This window comes from Neovison vison, chromosome 7, assembly GCF_020171115.1.
Source record: "Neovison vison isolate M4711 chromosome 7, ASM_NN_V1, whole genome shotgun sequence".
Taxonomy (NCBI): Eukaryota; Metazoa; Chordata; class Mammalia; order Carnivora; family Mustelidae; genus Neogale; species Neogale vison.
Window position 1 is genome coordinate 100,767,742 of NC_058097.1, and position 20,132 is coordinate 100,787,873.

The 20,132-nt window shown below is 48.8% G+C and overlaps 1 protein-coding gene across 1 annotated transcript; it reads left to right on the forward strand.

The window, feature by feature from the left end:
* Positions 1-1,271: 1,271 nt before the first annotated feature.
* On the forward strand, positions 1,272-11,816 carry MMP27 (matrix metallopeptidase 27). Its single transcript, XM_044257777.1, has 10 exons — positions 1,272-1,404; positions 2,137-2,375; positions 3,409-3,557; positions 3,650-3,778; positions 6,287-6,448; positions 6,628-6,748; positions 7,999-8,129; positions 8,917-9,076; positions 9,857-9,960; positions 11,288-11,816. Exons 1-10 carry the CDS (start codon positions 1,303-1,305, stop codon positions 11,521-11,523), a joined length of 1,533 nt encoding a protein of 510 aa, XP_044113712.1. The 5' UTR covers positions 1,272-1,302; the 3' UTR covers positions 11,524-11,816.
* Positions 11,817-20,132: the final 8,316 nt, after the last annotated feature.

Here is a 20,132-nt window from a genome sequence, read left to right on the forward strand (position 1 = left end):
ACAACTGGGCTGGAAAATAATGTTGGCAGAAAGCAGTGAAAGAAATATTGGAGCACAGAGTTTCAATCAATGAGGTCCAAAAGATGTGCATTCCAGAAAAGGGAAGGGAAAATTGAGTGGGAAAAAATTACCAAAGAAATGACGGAGGAAATTTTTCTGGAAATTTTCATAGTGAAAGGGTCTGCTTACTGCCCAGCAACATTAATGGGAGAAGAAAAAGAAAAAAAAGAAAACCACAAGAGACTTCAGTATGAAATTTCAGGATAGCTGCATAAAGAGAATATTTCCAACATTTTTCAGGAGAAAAAAATAAAGAATCAGAATAAAAGACTTCCCAGCAGCAGCACTAGATTCTAGAAAACCAGTAAGAGTGTCTCTAACATCCGAAATAAAATTTACTTCAGTACACTCTCGATCAGGTGTCAGGATGGAATAAGGGACATTCTTAGGCACAAGAAGATTGAAAACACTCATTTTCCTTGCACACTTTCCAGCGCCCGCCCCCATCTCCCTTGGCTGTCTTCAAGTGTATTGGCTCTAATTGGCCAGACCTCCCAAAGGGCATCTCTGCCGAGCTACCTGCTTCCTATGGGCTCCCTCCGCACACCCCCTGTGCCATCCACATCCTACCCATTTCCTTCTTCAGGACCCACTGGAAGCCCCACCTAGCCGAGCCGCTGGGGCACGCCCATCAGCAGTGACCCTCTCTCTGGCTCTTCTCCGCTCTGGAATCTTCCGTGCACATTTTGCCATCCGTCTCAGTTTTGTCTGGTATTAATGTCTGTACGTGTCTGAATCTCCCAACAAGATGGGAACCGCACCTCATTCACGCTTCGGTTTACGGTGACAGGCTGATAGCAGGTGCCGCAGGTGCCCAGCAAACATGGGCTGTTTATCCTAGTTAATTATGGCAATCTGACTCCGGATTCAATTGTATTTTCATGATACCTTTCTAGCCAAGATATCCTGGCATTTCGTTCAAAAGAAAATTACTTTATAAACTCTCAAGAATGTCAAAGAGAAGAAGAGCTCCAACGTGCAAGGACAACAGTAACTTGGAGGCCGGCTCCCTACTACATTCAATTCAGTAATCAAGAGGGATTGTGTTTCCTCAGAAACTGAGATCATGATTGCAAAATCAAGTTAACCTAAGGGGAAAGGGCTTATCCTGACATACTTCATGGCAAATGTCCTTTTCTGGTATTAATTAAATGACAATACAAGCCAAGTCATGCCACGTCTTACTCTTGTTTTCTAAATTCCGTGGAAACAGAAACAGGCTTCGGCAGAAAGGAGAGAGGAATGAAGAGCCTTCTGCTTCAATGTTCGCTCCTTGTAACATTTTCTTCTGCATTTCCTATAGACCGAAAGATGGACACCGACGAGAACGCGCGGCTGGTGCAGGTATGTGTCTCAATATATGTTAATAAGGGCTATCGATAAAAAATTCATTTTCTTGGTTGCCTTGGAACCTAACAAGACAGCAAATTCCTGCAAAAGATTGTGGTACTTTCCCCTAACTCAAGGACACCAAGTAACCGTGTGTGGGGCGGAACCTGGGGGTGTGAAAGGAAAGGAGATTTGCTGCCACTTCAAGCCATGGGTCCCGGCGGAGACCTAGGGGGGAGAAAGGGAACAGCCCTGGGAGAAATGGGGTCTCTCCACAGAAATACCATACCAGCTAGGGGGACCCAACTCCAGCTCTAGATCCTTACCCCTCCATGCGTTGGAAATACTTGGCCTTGGAGATTCCCTCTAAAAATCAGTCCAGTCAATTTGCCATATTTGGCTAAATTAACCACATCTGCAAAAAGAACAACCACGTATCTCTTCTAGAATTTGTTTCAAGGGAACACCCAAATGCAGGGGTGAGCAGCAGTGTCTAAGCTGTGCGATCATTTAACACATGGAACCCGCCGATGGTCCTCCCTGCAGGCGTGGAGTTGTGTGGGCTGCGTGGGCTGGATAACCCTGGTCCCACAGGCTCAGCCACTCGTGGGGAGCTGGAAAGGCAGGCTGACTCTGCTTCCCACCCACTGCCAAAAAGGATCTCAGGTGATTTTGTTTTACCCGGAGATACAGATGTGCTGTCCTGTAGTTTGTGTCCTCCTTTATTTTTTCTCTCTCTTGGATCAGGCCTATCTCAACCAGTTCTACTCTCTTGAAAGAGAAGGGAGTCCTCTTGTCCAAAGCAAGAACGGGAGTCTCTTAGACGGCAAGATTCGGGAAATGCAAGCATTTTTTGGACTGACGGTGACTGGACACCTCGACTCACGCACCCTGGAGATCATGAGGACGCCAAGGTGCGGAGTGCCAGATGTGGGTCAGTACGGCTACACCCTCCCAGGATGGGGAAGACACAACCTCACATACAGGTAACACCTGCGCGTATGGTCTCCCCGCAGCGCCCTGGTCCCAAACTACAGGACTGTAACAGTTTATTTTACCAAGCACTTCCTAGGTCACTGATCTCATCTGCTCCCTCTTCCCTGCGACGCTGGGATGTCGGCCGCCCTGCTGGGACCACCTGAAACAGACACTGACAGAGGTTATCGAAGCAACCCCCAGTCTTCCCAGCAGACTGGCTCTGGACGTTCGCTTCACTCTCCCGCCTGGGCCACTCGCATACAGGCTCAGGACCAGGAGCACGACCCGCGGCCGGCGCGACGGCTCAAGCGTGCTCGGGAGAAGATGGGAAGAGCCTGGGCCTCAGCCAGTTCATGTTAGAGATGCCTCGGGCTAGCGTCCTCAACCCTCAAGTGGAGCCCGGGTGGAGCGGGGAGTCCGCCCCAGGCGTGGCGGGGGGAGGGGCCGGCTCACTGGCAGAAAGAGGGTGGGGTGTGCTTCCCACCCGAGTCCGTGGCCGGTGGCCGTGACTGTGGCTCTCGAGCCCTCCCACGGGCCCTGAAGAACACGTCTCCTAGCTCTTCCTTCACTGTGTTGAGTCTTAGGATTTAAAATAATCATAGCTCTAGCAAGACAGGGCATGAAAGCCAGAGGGAAGTCTTTTCCCAAGTAACTGAGTCTTTCAAGCTCTCAAGGGAGACTCTTTGCATATGACGCGAGCATGAGATTGATGCCCTCAAGCCGCCGAGAACGCAGATCTCCGCACCTGCACCACAAGCCCACCCCGGAGAGGGGCGCTCCCCGGTCAGGATGTGATCTCAGGGAAGTCACAGAACCTCTCTGAGCCTCGTTTGTTGACGTCTTGTTCCACTCCCCAACGCACGAGCAGATGACAGGATCGGGTCACAGAGCATATGGAAAACTTTGTTTAAATACTAACACAAGCGCGGCACAACACTATCCGTGACCGCTGTGTATGATTTATAAGAAACGATCGTTTTGTCTTTGTGTGTCTACATGCATGTGCCGTCACCGACGCATCTGTTTCTGTAATTTTTGAAGAATCGTCAACTACACTCCAGATATGGCCCGGGCAGATGTGGACGAGGCCATCCGGAGCGGCCTTGAGGTGTGGAGCCGAGTGACCCCGCTGACGTTCACCAAGACTTTCAAGGGCATTGCAGACATCATGATCGCCTTTAGGACCCGAGGTAAGGTTTCCGGCAAAGGGAAAAGTCTGGCTATTTCCGTCTCAGGAGATTTGGACAGGCTGACCTTTCTCCCCCTGTGACCTGTGTCTCAGTGCATGGCCGGTGCCCTCGCTATTTTGATGGCCCCCTGGGAGTCCTCGGACATGCCTTTCCTCCGGGTCTGGGTCTGGGCGGAGACACTCACTTCGATGAGGACGAAAACTGGACCAAGGATGGAGCAGGTGAGCCCGGTTCTCTGCGTGAGCAGAATCTCGTTCTAAAGAATCCCTGAAATGGCCTCGCAATTAGTTGCTTTTTACTTCCCAGTTGCCCCACAGTTTCCATATTCACTGATGGACGCTTTAGTATCTATTAGATAACGGTGCTTTTCATATCAGGGCCTTACCCGCAGTGTCCTCGTGAAGACACTGATCCTTTCCGGATCCGGGCCTTCTCTGCGTGGTCACACACGCACGCAAATGCCCACAGCGCCTGAAGGTCTGCCCTGTGCCTGGAACCATGCAAGACCCTGGAGTTGTGCTAGACCGACCACAGAGTTGTACTAGACCAGTTCCAGGCCTTCACAGGTTCATGACCTTGTGTGCTGCGAGGCCGGACTGGCACCCTACAAGTCAGCGTGGGCTATGTGTTGTAGCAAGGGTAGAAGTCACCTGTGGCTTCAGGACGAAAGAAGACTCTAGGGGCTGGGATTCTGAGTTTGTGACTGAAGGATGGTGTGTGGGCTCGCGGTGCCTGGAAGGTCGATTCAGAGGCATGAACTTCCTCTTCTAACACTTGCCCACCTGCCGAGGAATTGGACCCCAAACCTTACTCAACCCATGCCTTTAGACCAAATGAGTTGATTTCATTTCATTTCCTAGAAAATAGGAAACTTTCTACTACTTCACAGACAAGAAACAAAACTTGACTATAGTAAAAATACGTGTATCCCACAAGGGAGCAGGCTCCGCGGACTCGGGGTTCTCCCTATTTCGTTTTCTGTCATTGACAATAGTTGCCTTGGGTCTGGGGTCTGGTTTCCAGGGTCCCAGGAGAGCAGAGGCTACGGCTCTCCTGACGTGTGGTCTCTCTGATCACACAGCTCAGTCCTGAACAAGTCCAGACAGTCTGTGAGTCGTCCCGTAGTTTCGGCAAACCAGTACGTGATAGATGTTCCACAATTTCGGTAAACGACGTCAATCAGAAATCCTTTACCAGACAGCCGCCTTGAGCCAGCTCTGCGCTAGAGCTGGAGCACACACCCGACCCTGACCTTCAGGGGTTTACAGCCTAGGGCACACGCAATCTCAAGCAGCATTTGAATCAGCGTGACCCACCCCGGGATAAAGGAAACGATAGCAAAGTGGTAGGAGCAGGGGGAAGAAATGGGAACGGGAACACAGGTCAGGGGAGGAAGTGGCGGCAGACTGAGCAGGAGGCTAAGCAGGCACCTGGCCGGAGAACGCTCCTGAAAGCGCAGCCCGACCGACTCAAGCAGCAGGATTGTGGCGGAAACAGTGAATAGGGTCCAGACCACGCAGTGTCTGAAAAGCCAGCATAAAGGTTTGAAAGTCATGAGATGACTTGAGTTTGAATTATCTTTTCAAAGAGTCCCTTGTCCCATCTTGTCCAAAAGCACACCCAGCGACACGGTGAGCCAGACGAGAGGTACCAGTCGAGGCCAGAGCACAGAACCCAAAGGACCGTTAAATAATCCCTGGTCATTCTGTGCTCGTTTGTGCCGGCATCATCGGACAAGGCTCCATCAAAAGAGGCTCGGCCTTTTCTTTAGGGTCCATAGGCTGAATTGCAAGTCTAAGGACAGTCTTTTATGGTTCGAACCTTACAGGCTAGTGGGAGAGACAGAGAAAAGGGCAGTTTCGCCTGCATGCAGAGACTTCCAGTATGGGTGTGTAGGAGGCATATCCAAGCATTCTTTCATCCAAATAAACCCCTGGACATCCAGCCACCATTATGAGTGCCCACTACTGACAGGCAGGTTGGCAGTCACCGGAGAGAAACAGTGGCTAAGACGCAGTCCCTGAAAAGACGCACAACTTTATGAAAGTGGTCAGGGCAGTCCGTCACGTGCTATGGCAGAATTCAACACCGAGTCTGTGGAAACGCAGAAAGGTGCCTCTAACTCAGCCAGGAGAGGAGGGCTGCCTACGAGAAGCCTCATGCACGAGCTGATTCTAAAGGGATTTCCTGAGCAACAAGTGAGAGAGCTCGGCACACAGGGGTAGGAGAGATGATGTTCTGGGTAGACAGAGAGATTAGAAGGGACATGGCACGGATGAGAGATGAAAATGATTGCATACAGTTCGCTCATGAAATATGAAAACAAAGTATGAGCCTGATACAAAGGCAGGGACTAGATTGTGGAGGGCGATGGCAAGGACTTGATCCTACAGCAGGGAGGACATCCACAGGATACAAGTAGGATAAACGTGATCAGACACACAGTATGACCCAGCAACAACCCAAAACTGGTGGCTTCTCCTTTTTTATTTTCTGTAGTAATATCTGCTTCTCACACACCTGTTTCCTGCCATCTTGTTGTTCTTGATCATAGTTCTCCATGGTATGACTAGTGTTGAAATACTTCCAGATAAATGATGGCACACGGACCAATTATCCACTCTATGGCCAGCCTTTCCTTCTCTCCCCTTGGTTACTTCTTAACCTCAGATGCAACCATTCTCCTTTTGACTGACCCATATACCCATGTCTTTCCTATTTTTGTTAAGGATTCAGCTTGTTCCTTGTGGCTGCCCATGAATTTGGCCACGCACTGGGACTCTCTCACTCCAACGATCGAACAGCTTTGATGTTTCCAAATTACGTCTCCCTGGATCCTAACAAGTACCCGCTTTCTCAGGACGATATCAATGGGATCCAGTCCATCTACGGTGAGCAACCTCAGAAATCAGAATATAGGTGAACTCAGTAGGAAGATTTCCAGAAAGGAAGTGAAAAAATCACTTCTTGAAATATCACCATGAAGAAAACACCCACTTGGGTAAGATCCTTCTCTAGGTATTTCCACATGCCTTCTGAATTCACGGTGCCCTTTCTTTTCTCATCAAAGGGAGTCTACCTAAGACATCTGCTAAGCCAAAGGAGGCCACCATACCCCATGCCTGTGACCCTTCTTTGACTTTTGACGCTATCACCACCTTCCGCAGAGAAGTAATGTTCTTTAAAGGCAGGTAAACCCATTCCCTTAAATACCTCAACTTCCTATGAATATTTTATTTTCAAAAGATTTGGAGGTAAATAGGGAGGAAATCACAGAGATGGGGGAGAATGTGTTCCTTTTCCTTTTCATTTTATAACTGTCCATACTCTGTGGAATACTTTACTGTGTGTATTTATCTCCTCCTTGTTTGATAAATTAATTTTTAAGAGTTGTTAAGCAAATTTTTAATTGCCCTTGTATAAGAAGGCGAAGTAGGATCATTTTCAGTGACCTCTTCACTAAAACCGTACACCCATCCCAGTGGTGCGGGAGCTGACCATTTCCGGAGCCAATTTCATTTCTGGAGCCAATGGCTAAAGTTGGAGGAGGATTGCAAACCACTTCGCATCACTTCTGTAGCCTGGAACTGGCCATGGTTGGGGCATTTGCACCCTGGAAAGCAGCAGATGATAAAAGTTAGGTCTTTTTTCCAGCGAGAGCGCCAGCTGGGAAACACGGATGAGCAGACCGTTCCTTCACGGGGCAGCAGGGATGCGGTCGCCGGGGTGGGAGCACTCCTCTCTCCCCGTGGACAGCTCACTGGGCTGCAGTGGCAACGTGGCCCATCGTCTGTGTGTACCGTGACTGCGTTTTCAGAACTCAGTATTGGGACACAGACCATCTCACAAGCATAGGGGCACAAGGAGAGAATATTTGAAATCAGTCCCCTTCCGCCCACAGCGAGACAGCCCTCGGATGGCATGCTCCGCGCCATGGGTGCTGAGGCCGCTTGGCCCGGACGTCAGAGAGGGGCAGCCCAGGGCAGGAAGGGCTCTTTGGTCTTGCTCATAGACTCAGAACTTTATTGCCCAAGGGGAACATCTGAGGAAATATCTTACCGCACGATGCTCACAAGTCTTCATTCTAGCGAATGTCAGACTGAAAGCTTCTTCTGAGATGCTTGCTGTTGCCTGGGAACTTTGAGCATCGCTGATTTGGCAAAAACGTGGCCCCTGAGCACTGAACACTGAGATTTCTGAGCGGGTTTCTACTCTCGGTTCCCAGGAGAGCGAGCTCACAGGCGTGTCTTGACCTAGGTAGTGACAGAGGAGCCGTGAACTCACAACCACCCACATCGGCTGAGGAGAAGTGTGTGCATGCTCTAAATTATTTGAGGGGAATCTAATGAATTCAATAAAAGAGAAGCCTAGATTACAGTGTTTCCACCACAATATACACTGTTTGTGTAAAGTGCTTTTTTGTTGTTGTTTTTTAACACAGGCATGTGTGGCGGATTTACTACGACATTGCGGACGTTGAATTTGAACTGATCTCTTCGTTCTGGCCCTCCCTGCCGGCAGATATCCAAGCTGCATATGAGAGCCCCAATGATAAGATTCTAGTGTTTAAAGGTAACTTTGCCCATCACGCTTTCTCTTCTGTCTCTGGATACGTGAACCGGTCGGTGGGTGTTTGGGGCAAGGAACACAAAATCCATGCATGAGGCAAATGGAGAGTTCTTTGGCCGTGGGTTCCTATCAGAAAGAAAAACTATCCAGGGTTCTCTGTGGCTGTGAAAACGAACATTGTCCCAACTACACCACAGCTGAAAGAAACCTGTGTGGTAAAAACTAAAATAACGATCTTTTTTCTGCCAAATAAAGGGAACCCAGCCCTCTTTTATATCCCTTTTTTACTAGGATTATCAGATTTGGCAAATAAAAATACAAGACACCTTGAATTTCAGATAAAACACACAATTTTTTATTATGAGCAGGTCTCTTATAATATTTGAATATACTTATAGTAGAAGTCAGCCAGTGTTCATTTGAAATTCAAATTTGCCTGGAATCTTACATTTTTCAATGCTGTTTTTATATGGATTTCATCAGATTACTTGCTTTTGCGAAGAGCCGAGGGCTGGAATCTAGGAGAATGTGTACAAGCGAAGCTAACTGGGTTGTCAGAGTCAGAGACATCACCAAGTGGCACACTAGTGAGCGTGTTGCTTGACTGTCGGCGCGTGTGGCGCGTGGAGTCGGAATGATGGAGGCAGCGGAAGGAGGCAGTAAGAATAAGCGGGACAGGAGATGGCAGAGTCCCGAGAAACGAGGCATCTAGTTATTTTCGAGTTTCGTAGGACTCCTGTTTTTCCCTCTAGGTAGCAGATGAGAAGATAATCACTTTCTCTCTTCCTAGATGACAACTTCTGGGTGATCAGAGGATACGCTGTCTTGCCAGATTACCCCAAACCCATCCATACGCTCGGCTTTCCAAGACACGTGAAGAAAATTGACGCGGCTGTCTGCGACCACAGCACCAGAAAAACCTACTTCTTTGTGGGCATTTGGTGCTGGAGGTAAGTGTGCAGACAATCGACCTCTTCGTTTTATTCTGCGGAAAACATCCACACACCATCACTTTAACATGGGCAGAAATAAAACTCACCTGTAGTCCTCTAAAATCATTTATGTTCAAGCCCACCCCAGATAGATGGCATTCACCAAACAAAAGAATGTTTCCGGGAGTCCAAAGCTCTTTCTCTAACATAAAAAAATAAATAAATAAAGATAAGATTAAAAAAAATAATACAGGTGATGCCAACCAAATTGCCGATAATACAAACATACCCTGTCAAAATCTAGGAAAGCTGCAAGCTGAGCCTTACTTTGTGTGTTTTTTTTTTTTTAATTGCAACATACTTATGATACGGTGTCATGTTGGTTTCTGGTACAATACAGCGATTCGACACTTCCCCTCATCGCCCGGTGCTCATCACGACAGGTGCCCGCCTTCCTCTCCTTCCTGTTTCCGCGTCCCCCGCCCGCCTCCCCTCTGGTGACCAGCCGTGTGATCTCTGTAGTGCAGAGTCTGTTTTGTGAGCCCGCATTCTGATTTAATAGCATCAGTCTGACGAAGGACGTGGCTTGTTTCCACTCCTCGTTTTTTCTTTTCAAGACACTACAGGTGATTCAGCCACACACAATCTTTGACATGTTTTCATCATTGATGGAATTAGTTTTCCTCTACTGGGGCTGCTGCCTCTCCACATCCCCCTTTGACTCCAACTGGGGCAGTGGAACGGTTAAGCTCCCCAGAGCAAAGATCCCCTGGGAACGTTTCCAATCCCTGCTTGCAGGTATGACGAAGTGACCCAGAGCATGGACAGAGGGTACCCACGGAGGGTGGTGAAGCTCTTCCCAGGAGTTGGTCTCCGAGTCGATGCTGCTTTCCAGCATAAAGGTGAGCATCACTGCCTAAACCTGTGGGTACTCAGGAGACCTCAGTGGCGGGGAGAGAACATAGACAGAAGTGAAAATGCTTCCATTTTCCTTGGTTGGGTTTTTTGGTTTTTAGTTTTTTGGGTTTTTTTTGAGGTTGGCACTATTTTTTTTTTATTATGTTCAGTTAGCCGACATATAGTGCGTCATTAGTTTTTGAGTAGCGTTCACTGATTCATTAGTTGCATATAACTTTTAATGTGATTTTACTCTTCCCGGGTACCTATAATAATAAACTCCACCCAGGCTGGCGTTCTCACAAACCTGATTAGTGAGCTCCAATTCTAAGTTCTGTTATACTATTTCAAATCTCTGCAAAAGGTACCAAGATTAATTTTACTTATCATTGATCCAAGATAGCCCCTGAAACATACCCCCTGAAGAGTTGTTCTTGATTTTGTTTTTCTAAGAATTTCTTTGTCAGGGACAGAGAGAAAGAGAACACAAGCAGGGGAACAGCAGAGGTGGAGGAAGAAGCAGGCTCCCCGCTGAGCAAGGTACCCTGTGCAGGACTCGATCCTAGGACCCTGGGATCATGACCTGAGCTGAAGGCAGACGCTTAACGACTGAGCCCCCCAGGCATCCCGCACACCCCCGGAGACTTTTAAGTGTGAGAAATGACTAAGCACATGAACTGGACAGTGACTCTCGAACTAGCATGTGTGTAGTTAATGTGTGCACGTGGGGGTTGCATGGGAAATGACAAATCCTTCAGAGTTTTTGAGGCGGATGTAGGACTGTGGGTAAGAAGCAGAAGTCTACAGCTTTAGAAGCACCCCGGTGCTCAGAACGCTGTGATGGCCTCGGACTTAGACCATGGATAACCCCCTAGAACATGGGGTAAACAGAGCCTAAAAAGTTTCCTGAATGACACCACCATTTATTGCCGTGAAATCTCACACGCACCTTAACACCTAAAACAGAGCAGAACAACTCGAGGAAAATGAGGATATAGGGCCCAAGGCCAAACCCACAGGGGCCTTCTCCTCCCCCTTTGCTAAGACACTGTTCTGAAACCTAGTATGAGAACCTCTGGTGTGAACCACAGTCCTGCGAGACAAGGGGTAAGCCCCTTGACATTCATGTTCAGACCTTGGCTTCTTCCTTGGGGAAATAAAACTAACAATATTTCTCATGTAACAATAGTAAAGTAAAATGGATCTCAGTAATACACAAGTTCCTTTTCTCTCCCTAATGTGCAATTATTTTTTCTATATATGCCTATAGTCAACAAGTGTGGAGCTGTCACAGAGTTGCACAAGATAACTAATGATATTCTCTCTCTCTAGGGTTCTTCTATTTCTTCCGTGGATCAAAGCAATTTGAATATGACCCCAAGGCAAAGAACATCACCAGAATAATGAAAATCAATTCCTGGTTTCGGTGTAAAGAGCCATTAAACGCGTCATCCAATGTTAGTATCAGTGAGGAAGAAGTCCGTTCAGGAGGAGTAGAGATGTGTTATCATAAGAGTTCGTACTTGCTTATTCTCAGCTTTGTTCATGTGCTGAAAAAAAATCTATAGTTATCAATAAATTCATAGACCTAAAATAAACCACCAGAGGTCTTTTAATCTGAACTCTGCTTCAAAGTGGAGCAGAGCTGTTCTGTCACCCACGTTGCCGGTCCTGACTCTGGGTATCTGTTGGACAAAGATCCCGTGGGTGTCCTGAGCTGCCTGATGCTTTTTACAGGAAGTTGTGATGTGTCAAAGTCTCACTGTGCTTCAATCCTATTTTATGCTTTGTGAACCTGAAGAAGGGAGTGTGTCTTATAACTGAATACTGCAGACGTTATTAAACCAATCTTCAGCACCTATTTTGTCTGGACCTGTGCAGTTGGAGGCCCTACAAACGGAACCCTCCTCCCTACCCCTATTCTGAACCCACCGAGAAATAGTGCTCAGGTCGGACAGCAAAATGCTACCTTTTTTACTGATAAAACTTACATTAGTGAATGTACCTATGGATAAGCTAGTTTCCTAATATCAAATTCTAGAATAAGATGTACTTGCACACAAGTCGTGGGGAGAGCTGGAAAGAAGCAGGTGTCCACAAGAAGGTGAGCCTTCTACAGGTTGCTTGGAGCCCAGAGAGAAAGAAAGAGGTTAGAGCTGCATGTGCCGCATTTCTGTTCCTGAATTCACCATCAAATAAGTTATTCTACCTGCCAAAGGGAAGAGAGAGCCTAGAAAGATACTAAAGTTCTTACATGACAGGTGGTCCCCCAACACTTAGGAAACCAGTAGGAGAAGGAAAGTACCGTTCCCTCCACCCTCCCAAGCATAAGCCAGTGCATTTAACCATTTCTTAGAGAGTTTAAAATCAGATTTTATACACAGTGATCTCGTATACAAGAAATATATACTTTTCTTCCCCGTGTTTGAAATATTGGCTTTCACCTGAGCTGAAACCCATAGATGGGAAGTTCCTGTCCTCTTGGTTATACCATGTCCTTGCTGAATTTCTAAATTCTTAATGGTTAGATTTTACCTTTCCACCCTTACAGCTAAAAGCTTGGTTAAGCTCTTCATGATTTTTCTGACCCAGAAGAGGGGAGCTGTCAGTTGAACTTGATTCTGATGCAGTGATAGGTTGAGTAGGTGTCAGCTAATAGAAAAGTCAAGCAGAGAGAGTCAATTATCATATGGTTTCACTTATTTGTGGAGCATAACAAATAGAATGGAGGACAAGGGGCATTAGAGAGGAGTAGGGAATTTGGGTAAATTGGAAGGGGAAGTGAACCATGAGAGACTATGGACTCTGAAAAACAATCTGAGGGGTTTGAAGTGGCGGGGGGGTGGGAGGTTGGGGTACCAGGTGGTGGGTATTATAGAGGGCACGGCTTGCATGGAGCACTGGGTGTGGTAAAAAAAATAATGAATACTGTTTTTCTGAAAATAAATAAATTGGAAAAAAAAAAAGAAAATACGCATAGAAAAATCTTGGGAATTCCTACAGTCGCATTCCCTACCTTGGGTTCATTGTTCCCAGATTCCTTTAGAAAGGGATTTAGGAAAGAGTTATTGCATATTTGAAATAGAAAGTAAACTTTAAAGAGTACAGCTTAACACTTACAATACAGTAGATACTAGGTCAGTCGTGTAAAAAATAGTGTTGGAATAATCAAATGTTTATACATACACAAAAAAAGAACCTTGATCCCTACCTCACATGGTTTACAAAAATTAATTCAAAAGGAGCCACAGACCTCTAGTAGAAAAATCAAAAATACAAAACTTTGAGAAGAAAATATTTAAAAATTTTTGTGGCCTTAAGCAGAGATTTTGAGATAGGACGTAAAAAGCATGAACCATAGAAGAAAACCCTGATGAATTAAATATCCTGAATATAGAAAGGATTCTTATAACCCAAAAAGAAGACAAACAACTCCCTTTTTTTAAAATGGCCAGAATATTTGCTATCTGAGTGGCATAAACACATAAGGAGATGTTCAACATCTTAATCCTTTAGGAAATGCTAATTGAAATCACAATGACTGCCGCATACTCAGTAGAATGGTTCAAAAAGACTGAAAGTAACTGGAACTCCCTTGGAGTGATAACAAAAAATTAGACAGGCAGTTCAGGAAAGAGTTGGGTTAGTCCTTGTAACACTAAACATTTCCTTGCCATGTGACCTATGACCCCATTCCTAAATGCTTACTGGAGAAAAATGAAAACACGTTCATGTGAACGGTTGTTCATAAATGTCAGTGATCGCTTTCTTTCTTTATGACAGCTGAAACTGGAAATGACCCAAGTGTCCGTCACTCGGTAAATGGATAAACTGTGGTCCATCCATCCCGACGATGGGAAACCACACGTGCAACCATAAGGAGGAAACCCAAAAGCATTTGGTAAGTGAATGAAGCCAGACACAGAGGACTCATTCTCACACGATTCCCTTTATATCACAAATTAGAAAAGATAGAAGAGAAATGATAGAAAACATATCACTGCTCGCCACTGGTGGGGCATAGGGGCAGAGACTGGACGTGAAGGGACATGAGGCTGGAGATGTTCTGTGTCACGACCGTGGACATGAGGCTGGAGATGTTCTGTCATGACCGTGGACATGAGGCTGGAGATGTTCTGTCACGACCGTGGACGTGAGGCTGGAGATGTTCTGTCATGACCGTGGACATGAGGCTGGAGATGTTCTGTCATGACCGTGGACATGAGGCTGGAGATGTTCTGTGTCACGACCGTGGACGTGAGGATGGAGATGTTCTGTCATGACCATGGACATGAGGCTGGAGATGTTCTGTGTCACGACCGTGGACGTGAGGATGGAGATGTTCTGTGTCGCGACCGTGGACGTGAGGCTGGAGATGTTCTGTGTCGCGACCATGGACGTGAGGATGGAGATGTTCTGTGTCGCGACCGTGGACGTGAGGATGGAGATGTTCTGTGTCGCGACCGTGGACGTGAGGATGGAGATGTTCTGTCATGACTGTGGACATGAGGCTGGAGATGTTCTGTGTCGCGACCGTGGATGTGAGGCTGGAGATGTTCTTTGTCACGACCGTGGACGTGAGGCTGGAGATGTTCTGTCATGACCGTGGACATGAGGCTGGAGATGTTCTGTGTCACGACCATGGACATGAGGCTGGAGATGTTCTGTCATGACCGTGGACATGAGGCTGGAGATGTTCTGTCATGACCGTGGACGTGAGGCTGGAGATGTTCTGTGTCACGACCGTGGACGTGAGGATGGAGATGTTCTGTGTCGCGACCGTGGACGTGAGGCTGGAGATGTTCTGTGTCGCGACCGTGGACGTGAGGCTGGAGATGTTCTGTGTCGCGACCGTGGACGTGAGGCTGGAGATGTTCTGTGTCGTGACCGTGGACGTGAGGATGGAGATGTTCTGTGTCGCGACCGTGGACGTGAGGATGGAGATGTTCTGTGTCGCGACCGTGGACGTGAGGATGGAGATGTTCTGTCATGACTGTGGACATGAGGCTGGAGATGTTCTGTGTCGCGACCGTGGATGTGAGGCTGGAGATGTTCTTTGTCATGACCGTGGACATGAGGCTGGAGATGTTGCGTCGCGACTGTGGACATGAGGCGGAGGTGTTCTATGTCATGACTGGGGCAGTGGCGACACTGCTGAGTATATTTGTTCAGACTGCACTAAATCAGTGAATTGTGTTATATGCTAATTCTGCGTCAGTGTCACTGATTAACAAGAGCAGTGGGGCGTAGTGCTTAGTCGACCCTCAATTGCTGTTTGACCATCTTTTGTTTCCTCGCGTCTGTTCTCAGGTCTGTGGCATAAATGCCTGTGATATTATAATTTGGAGGGGCATCCGAAATTGCACTCAGATTTGCTACAGGCAGGTACTTTCTCTGCGATTTTCAGGAAAAATATTGATCCATAGGAGAGGACACGATTCAATTATAAAAACAATCCTATTTTACACCCAATGGAACATCTAAAAGCACGGTTTTCTGAGGAATACACGTTGACTATGAGAGCTATGTTAGACATTTATAAGAATAACCCAGAGGTCAGGTGATATCACTCAGCCTTTGAAACATAAGTAAACTTGACTTCCAAAACCCTAGATGATTGTAAGACCCTCCACCAGCCAACTGTCCCTTAGCCAAGCCCCCTCCCAGCCACGTCCAGGCCTTCAGCCCCTGCTCCTCGGTCTAACTCCCTCCCCGCTTTGTCTTCTGTGACGAACCCACGTTCCTATTATTTTTTCCTTTGGAATGTGTAGCAGTGAAACTAACTTTGATTTGTTCTCTTCCTGGTGCCATCAAGACCTCTGCTTTCTTGGAAAAGCAGCTTAAGTGATATGTTTTGCTCCCAGACAAGAGCACAGAATACATGCTCACTTCCTTCATGCAGAAAGCATCTGGATTTCCCTCGGCATGCTTGGAGGCTGGGCAGGTCATGGGCTCTGGAGCCGGACGGCTCAGGTACATGGTCCACCTTGTCCACCTAGCAGCTGTGGGACTTTGGGCAAGTTCCTGAGCTCTCTGTGCATCAGTTTCTCCACCTGTGGAAGAGATCCATGCTCAGGACAAGGGGTGACATTAGGATTTCAAGCAGAGCACGTGCTGGACAAGCATGCGCCATCGTTACTAGGGGAGATGAATGATTTATCCTGAGGTACAAGCGATGGGAAATATGAGAAGCCGATCTCAGAGTTTCCCCGAACTGGAATAAAGCAGGAAGCAGTTCTTTCCCAGCCGTGCCGTCCAGTTACTGGGAACAAATTGACCAGAGGGGCAGACTTTGTTTCAGTTTGCTGTGTGAGCCGGTCTTCTCCAGGGTGGGATCGGGTCTGGAAACAAAGAAAGAGCTTCAAAAGCAACATGACAGGACCGTGTGGACAAGAGCTATGCATTTTGGAGATCTGAGCCACGGACAGGGAACACGAGTGGATTCACACAGACAGAAGGCGTTGGAACGCCCTCTCGCCTGCAGACGAAGAAGGAACTAGCTGTCGTCCCCTGTTTGTCAGGTCGGACCCTCTGTCCACGCTCAGCTGAATGAGTCCCTTGTTCCACAGGGAAATGGAAGAATGTTTTTCTTTCAGTCTTGAAGATCTTTTAAACACATGACCTATCTTTAGGCTGAAATTCAGTCCCTTGTTTGTCTTCAGGTATTGTTTGTCTTCCTAAAAAGGAAGTTCAGTAGCTAAAAAATACCTCTAACTTTCTCAAGCTGGTCCCAGGGTCATTGGTGCTAAGTGTGCATTCTAAGTCCCAGATACAACTATCTACCTAAAGTTTCCACAGGGAAACAAAAACCCAACTTTCCCTGACAGGACTCACTAGAGGAGATCAGGAAAGCCTGGACAGAACAGGCAACCGCGAATGAAGACTCCCTCAGAGGGAGAAGTTTCCAGAACAGAGAAATGTCTCTGTGTGACCACACTTCAAAGTTTTGTGTGGCTTTTACTGCTTAAATGACCATAAAGCCAGACTTGGTTTTCATCCTGAGAGTTGATAAACTATTTTTGTCTATTTATTTCTGAACTATGGTGTTCAATTTTATTAGCAATAAATAGTACAAGACTTATTTTCAAGCTTGTTTTATTTACTTATTCTCTGACAAATTGAGTTCAGTGTTTCAGATTTCCTGAACTATTTTTAAAACTTAGAAAGCAAAAGAACCCAAGAGGGAAGACTTCAAGTGGACAAACCCGCGAGGAAGAAACAAGGTTTCAGGCGTGGACAGTGCGCAGGAAGTAGGAGCCCGGGGTCTGAAGGGTCACATACGAAAGCGCATCACACGCTACAGGGTTCTCAAGATGAACGTGACCTTCTGGGAGCCTCGTGTTAGAGAGCGTGCTGAGTCGGGTTTCGGCAAAGGCGGCTCTCGTTTTCACGTAACACCCAGCTGGTGGCGGGACCGTGGCTCAGTCTCATCAGTTCGACAGGCCTGTCTTCGGGGCCTGCTCCACCCCGTCACCTGGTCTGCGAGGCCCGCGTTTCCCCTTGGACGTTCACCGCGGACCTCCAAGTGCCACGCTCTGCTCCAGAGCCAAGGATGCTGGCGTGTTCCCAACCGCAGAGCCCCAGGCTTCCTGCGCCCCCGGTGCTGGTCATGGTAGAGAAACCACAAACAAACCAGAAACTGGGAGTATGTCCAGCTGACAGGAGCTCAGAGACATCCTGGAGCAGGCTGGGCCCTGCTGGGCAGGATCCGGGTCAGGGCGACTGGGGGGGACCCCTGCAGGTTGGGCCGCCTCTGGGTGCGTTCCTCCAGGGGCCGGCGGGAGAGCAGGACCGTCTCCCCTTCGTCGCCGGCAGTGTCTCTCCTGGTGGCTGCGTCTGCAGGGCCCCAGCTTCTGCTCTGGCCAGGTGATATGGTCCCTCTCTCACCTCTGGGCTCTTCACTGTCCCCTCTGGCTTCTCGGCCTCCTCCATCGCTCTTTGAATGAATTTGCTGCAGTCAGTCCCCCGTTTCCAATACTCAGTGATTTCTGTTTTCCCATTGACATGTCACTAATACTCAGTACGGTGCGCACGTGTGGGATGTCTGGGGTGAGCTACGTGGAGCTCTTGGTGAAGACCCGAGTCCTAAAATCTGAAGGAGAGAGCAAGGAAACCATGCCTCAGGGAAAAGAGTGCCACAGGAAGAACAGTTCCATGCAAAGGCCCTGAGGCTGAGTAGCCGTGAAGAGGCTCCTGGGACCGGGGAGAGACTTGGGTAGGAGGAGACGGAGGGGAAGGGATGAAGTCGGAGGAGCCGCGGTGAGACCGTCATGGGGGGCTCCCAGGTCATCCTATCGACCTGAGAAGCTAGAGAGATTCAAGAAGAGAAGCGACGTGGTAATCGTCTGACTTGGGTTTAGAAGATCCTGCAGCTGCGGACACCGGAGGCGGACGGGAAGCGCCGAGCATCGCCAGTGATGCTGGCCGCCGAGAGAAAGAGCATGAGGGGTGCCCTGAGGGGGCCACGACGGGACGGGCTCTCCCGTCTCATGGCCGCAGTGTGACTCAAGACGGGAGTCAAGGGCAAGCCAGCCTTCTTCCCAGACAGCTGGGAGAACGGAGCGTGCATTCACTGGGCCACCGGCCCGGGGAGGAGCAGCTCTGAGCGAAAACCCAGGCTCCAGCAGGCAGAGGATACGTGGGTCAGAGGTTCAGAGGCGAGGCTGAGTGTGGGGTGTCCATCCAGTCCAGGATCGGGTCAGGCCCCCCGGGCGGCGACCCAGAGAGGGACGAGAAGCGGCTGGAAATCCATTCCTCGTCATCAGCACCCCGAAGGTGAGCCGTGCTGTACGTTTGGGCCCCACAGCAATCGCACGGGGGCACGTGGGCACGGGTTCCTGCTGGGGTCGGTCCCCAGGCGGCCTGCCCTGAGAGGTTCACCACCGCTCCCAGCCCATCGGCCGACCCTCCTGGTCAGAGCAGGCACGTCTTGTAGGACAGGGACAGATGGACAGGCAGGCACGAGCTCCCCAGCTGCCCAGATTGAAGCAAAGGATGGTCAGCGTGGGGGTCGGTCCAGGATGCGAAGTCAGCCGTGCCAACCGTACGTCACGGTCTCAGTAAAATCGTGGGAAGATAAATATATTTGTCCTTAATGCAGGAAAATTTACCACCTGAGGAGGCTTCCGTCGTGCCCTCCTGAGGAGAACTGTTTTCCGTGATGGAGGGGAGCTCTGCCCACCTCCTCGCACACGGTCTGCAGCCGGATTCTGGCCTGCGGGGTCTCTGAGACGTTGTTTAGTAAGTATTACTAAGTTCACTGACACTGTTTCTACGAGGATGGGACTTCAGGAACCACAGAGAGAATCCGTTCAAGAATCGACGAGTAGAGGTCATCGAGGGCCCCCACAGCCGCTACATTCCCATCAGAGGAGGAGCCTCTTTCCAACCTGCCTACCGGCGCAAGGCAGGAGCCCCAGGCCTGCCCACGTGGTTAGGTCTCCGTCCTTAGCAGAAAATGTGATTTTTAAGTCCTTCATTTCACTGATACTCATCTCAAGCCAGTTCTTTTTCTTTCTTTCTTAATTTTTCTTTTGTAAGATTTTATTTATGTATTTAAGAGAGAGAGAGAGCACGAACAGGTTGGGTTGGGGGGCAAGGGGGAAGGGGACAGAACGTGAAGCCGACTCCACCTGCGCAGGGCCCCCCGGGGCCTCGATCCCACGACCTGAGCAGAAACCAAGAGTCAGACGCTTAACTGGCCAAGCCCCCCAGGTCCCCCGAAGCCGGTTCTGTAAGGACACTTTAAGCGATTGTACTGGTGACCATCTCCAAACACAGGACACAGCTTGCCCAGAGCTGTCTCATTTGTCCTGTAGGAGTGGCCGCTGCTGTGTTTCACACATGAAGAGGCTCTGAGGCCTTAGCTTGCCTGCCCAGGATCACGGCCGAGTGTCAGCCCCCACGGCCCCTCCCATGCTCCGGTGTCTGCCGTCTCCCGCAGAGCACGGGCCTCTGCACGTTCCGCACACACCACGGAACAGACTCCCCCTGCGTGGTGGTCTGTGCACCTGTAGGAACCGGGCTCCACCCGCCCCAGGCTTGCGGCAGCGGCAGCTCAATTGCACAGGCTTCCTGGTTCTTCTGCAACACGTTTCACCAAAGCTGGATTTCGCAATTCCTGTGGTTTCTTTTCTCAATGCGTGTAAAGGAGAAAGAAGGAGCGTGGTGCATTCCC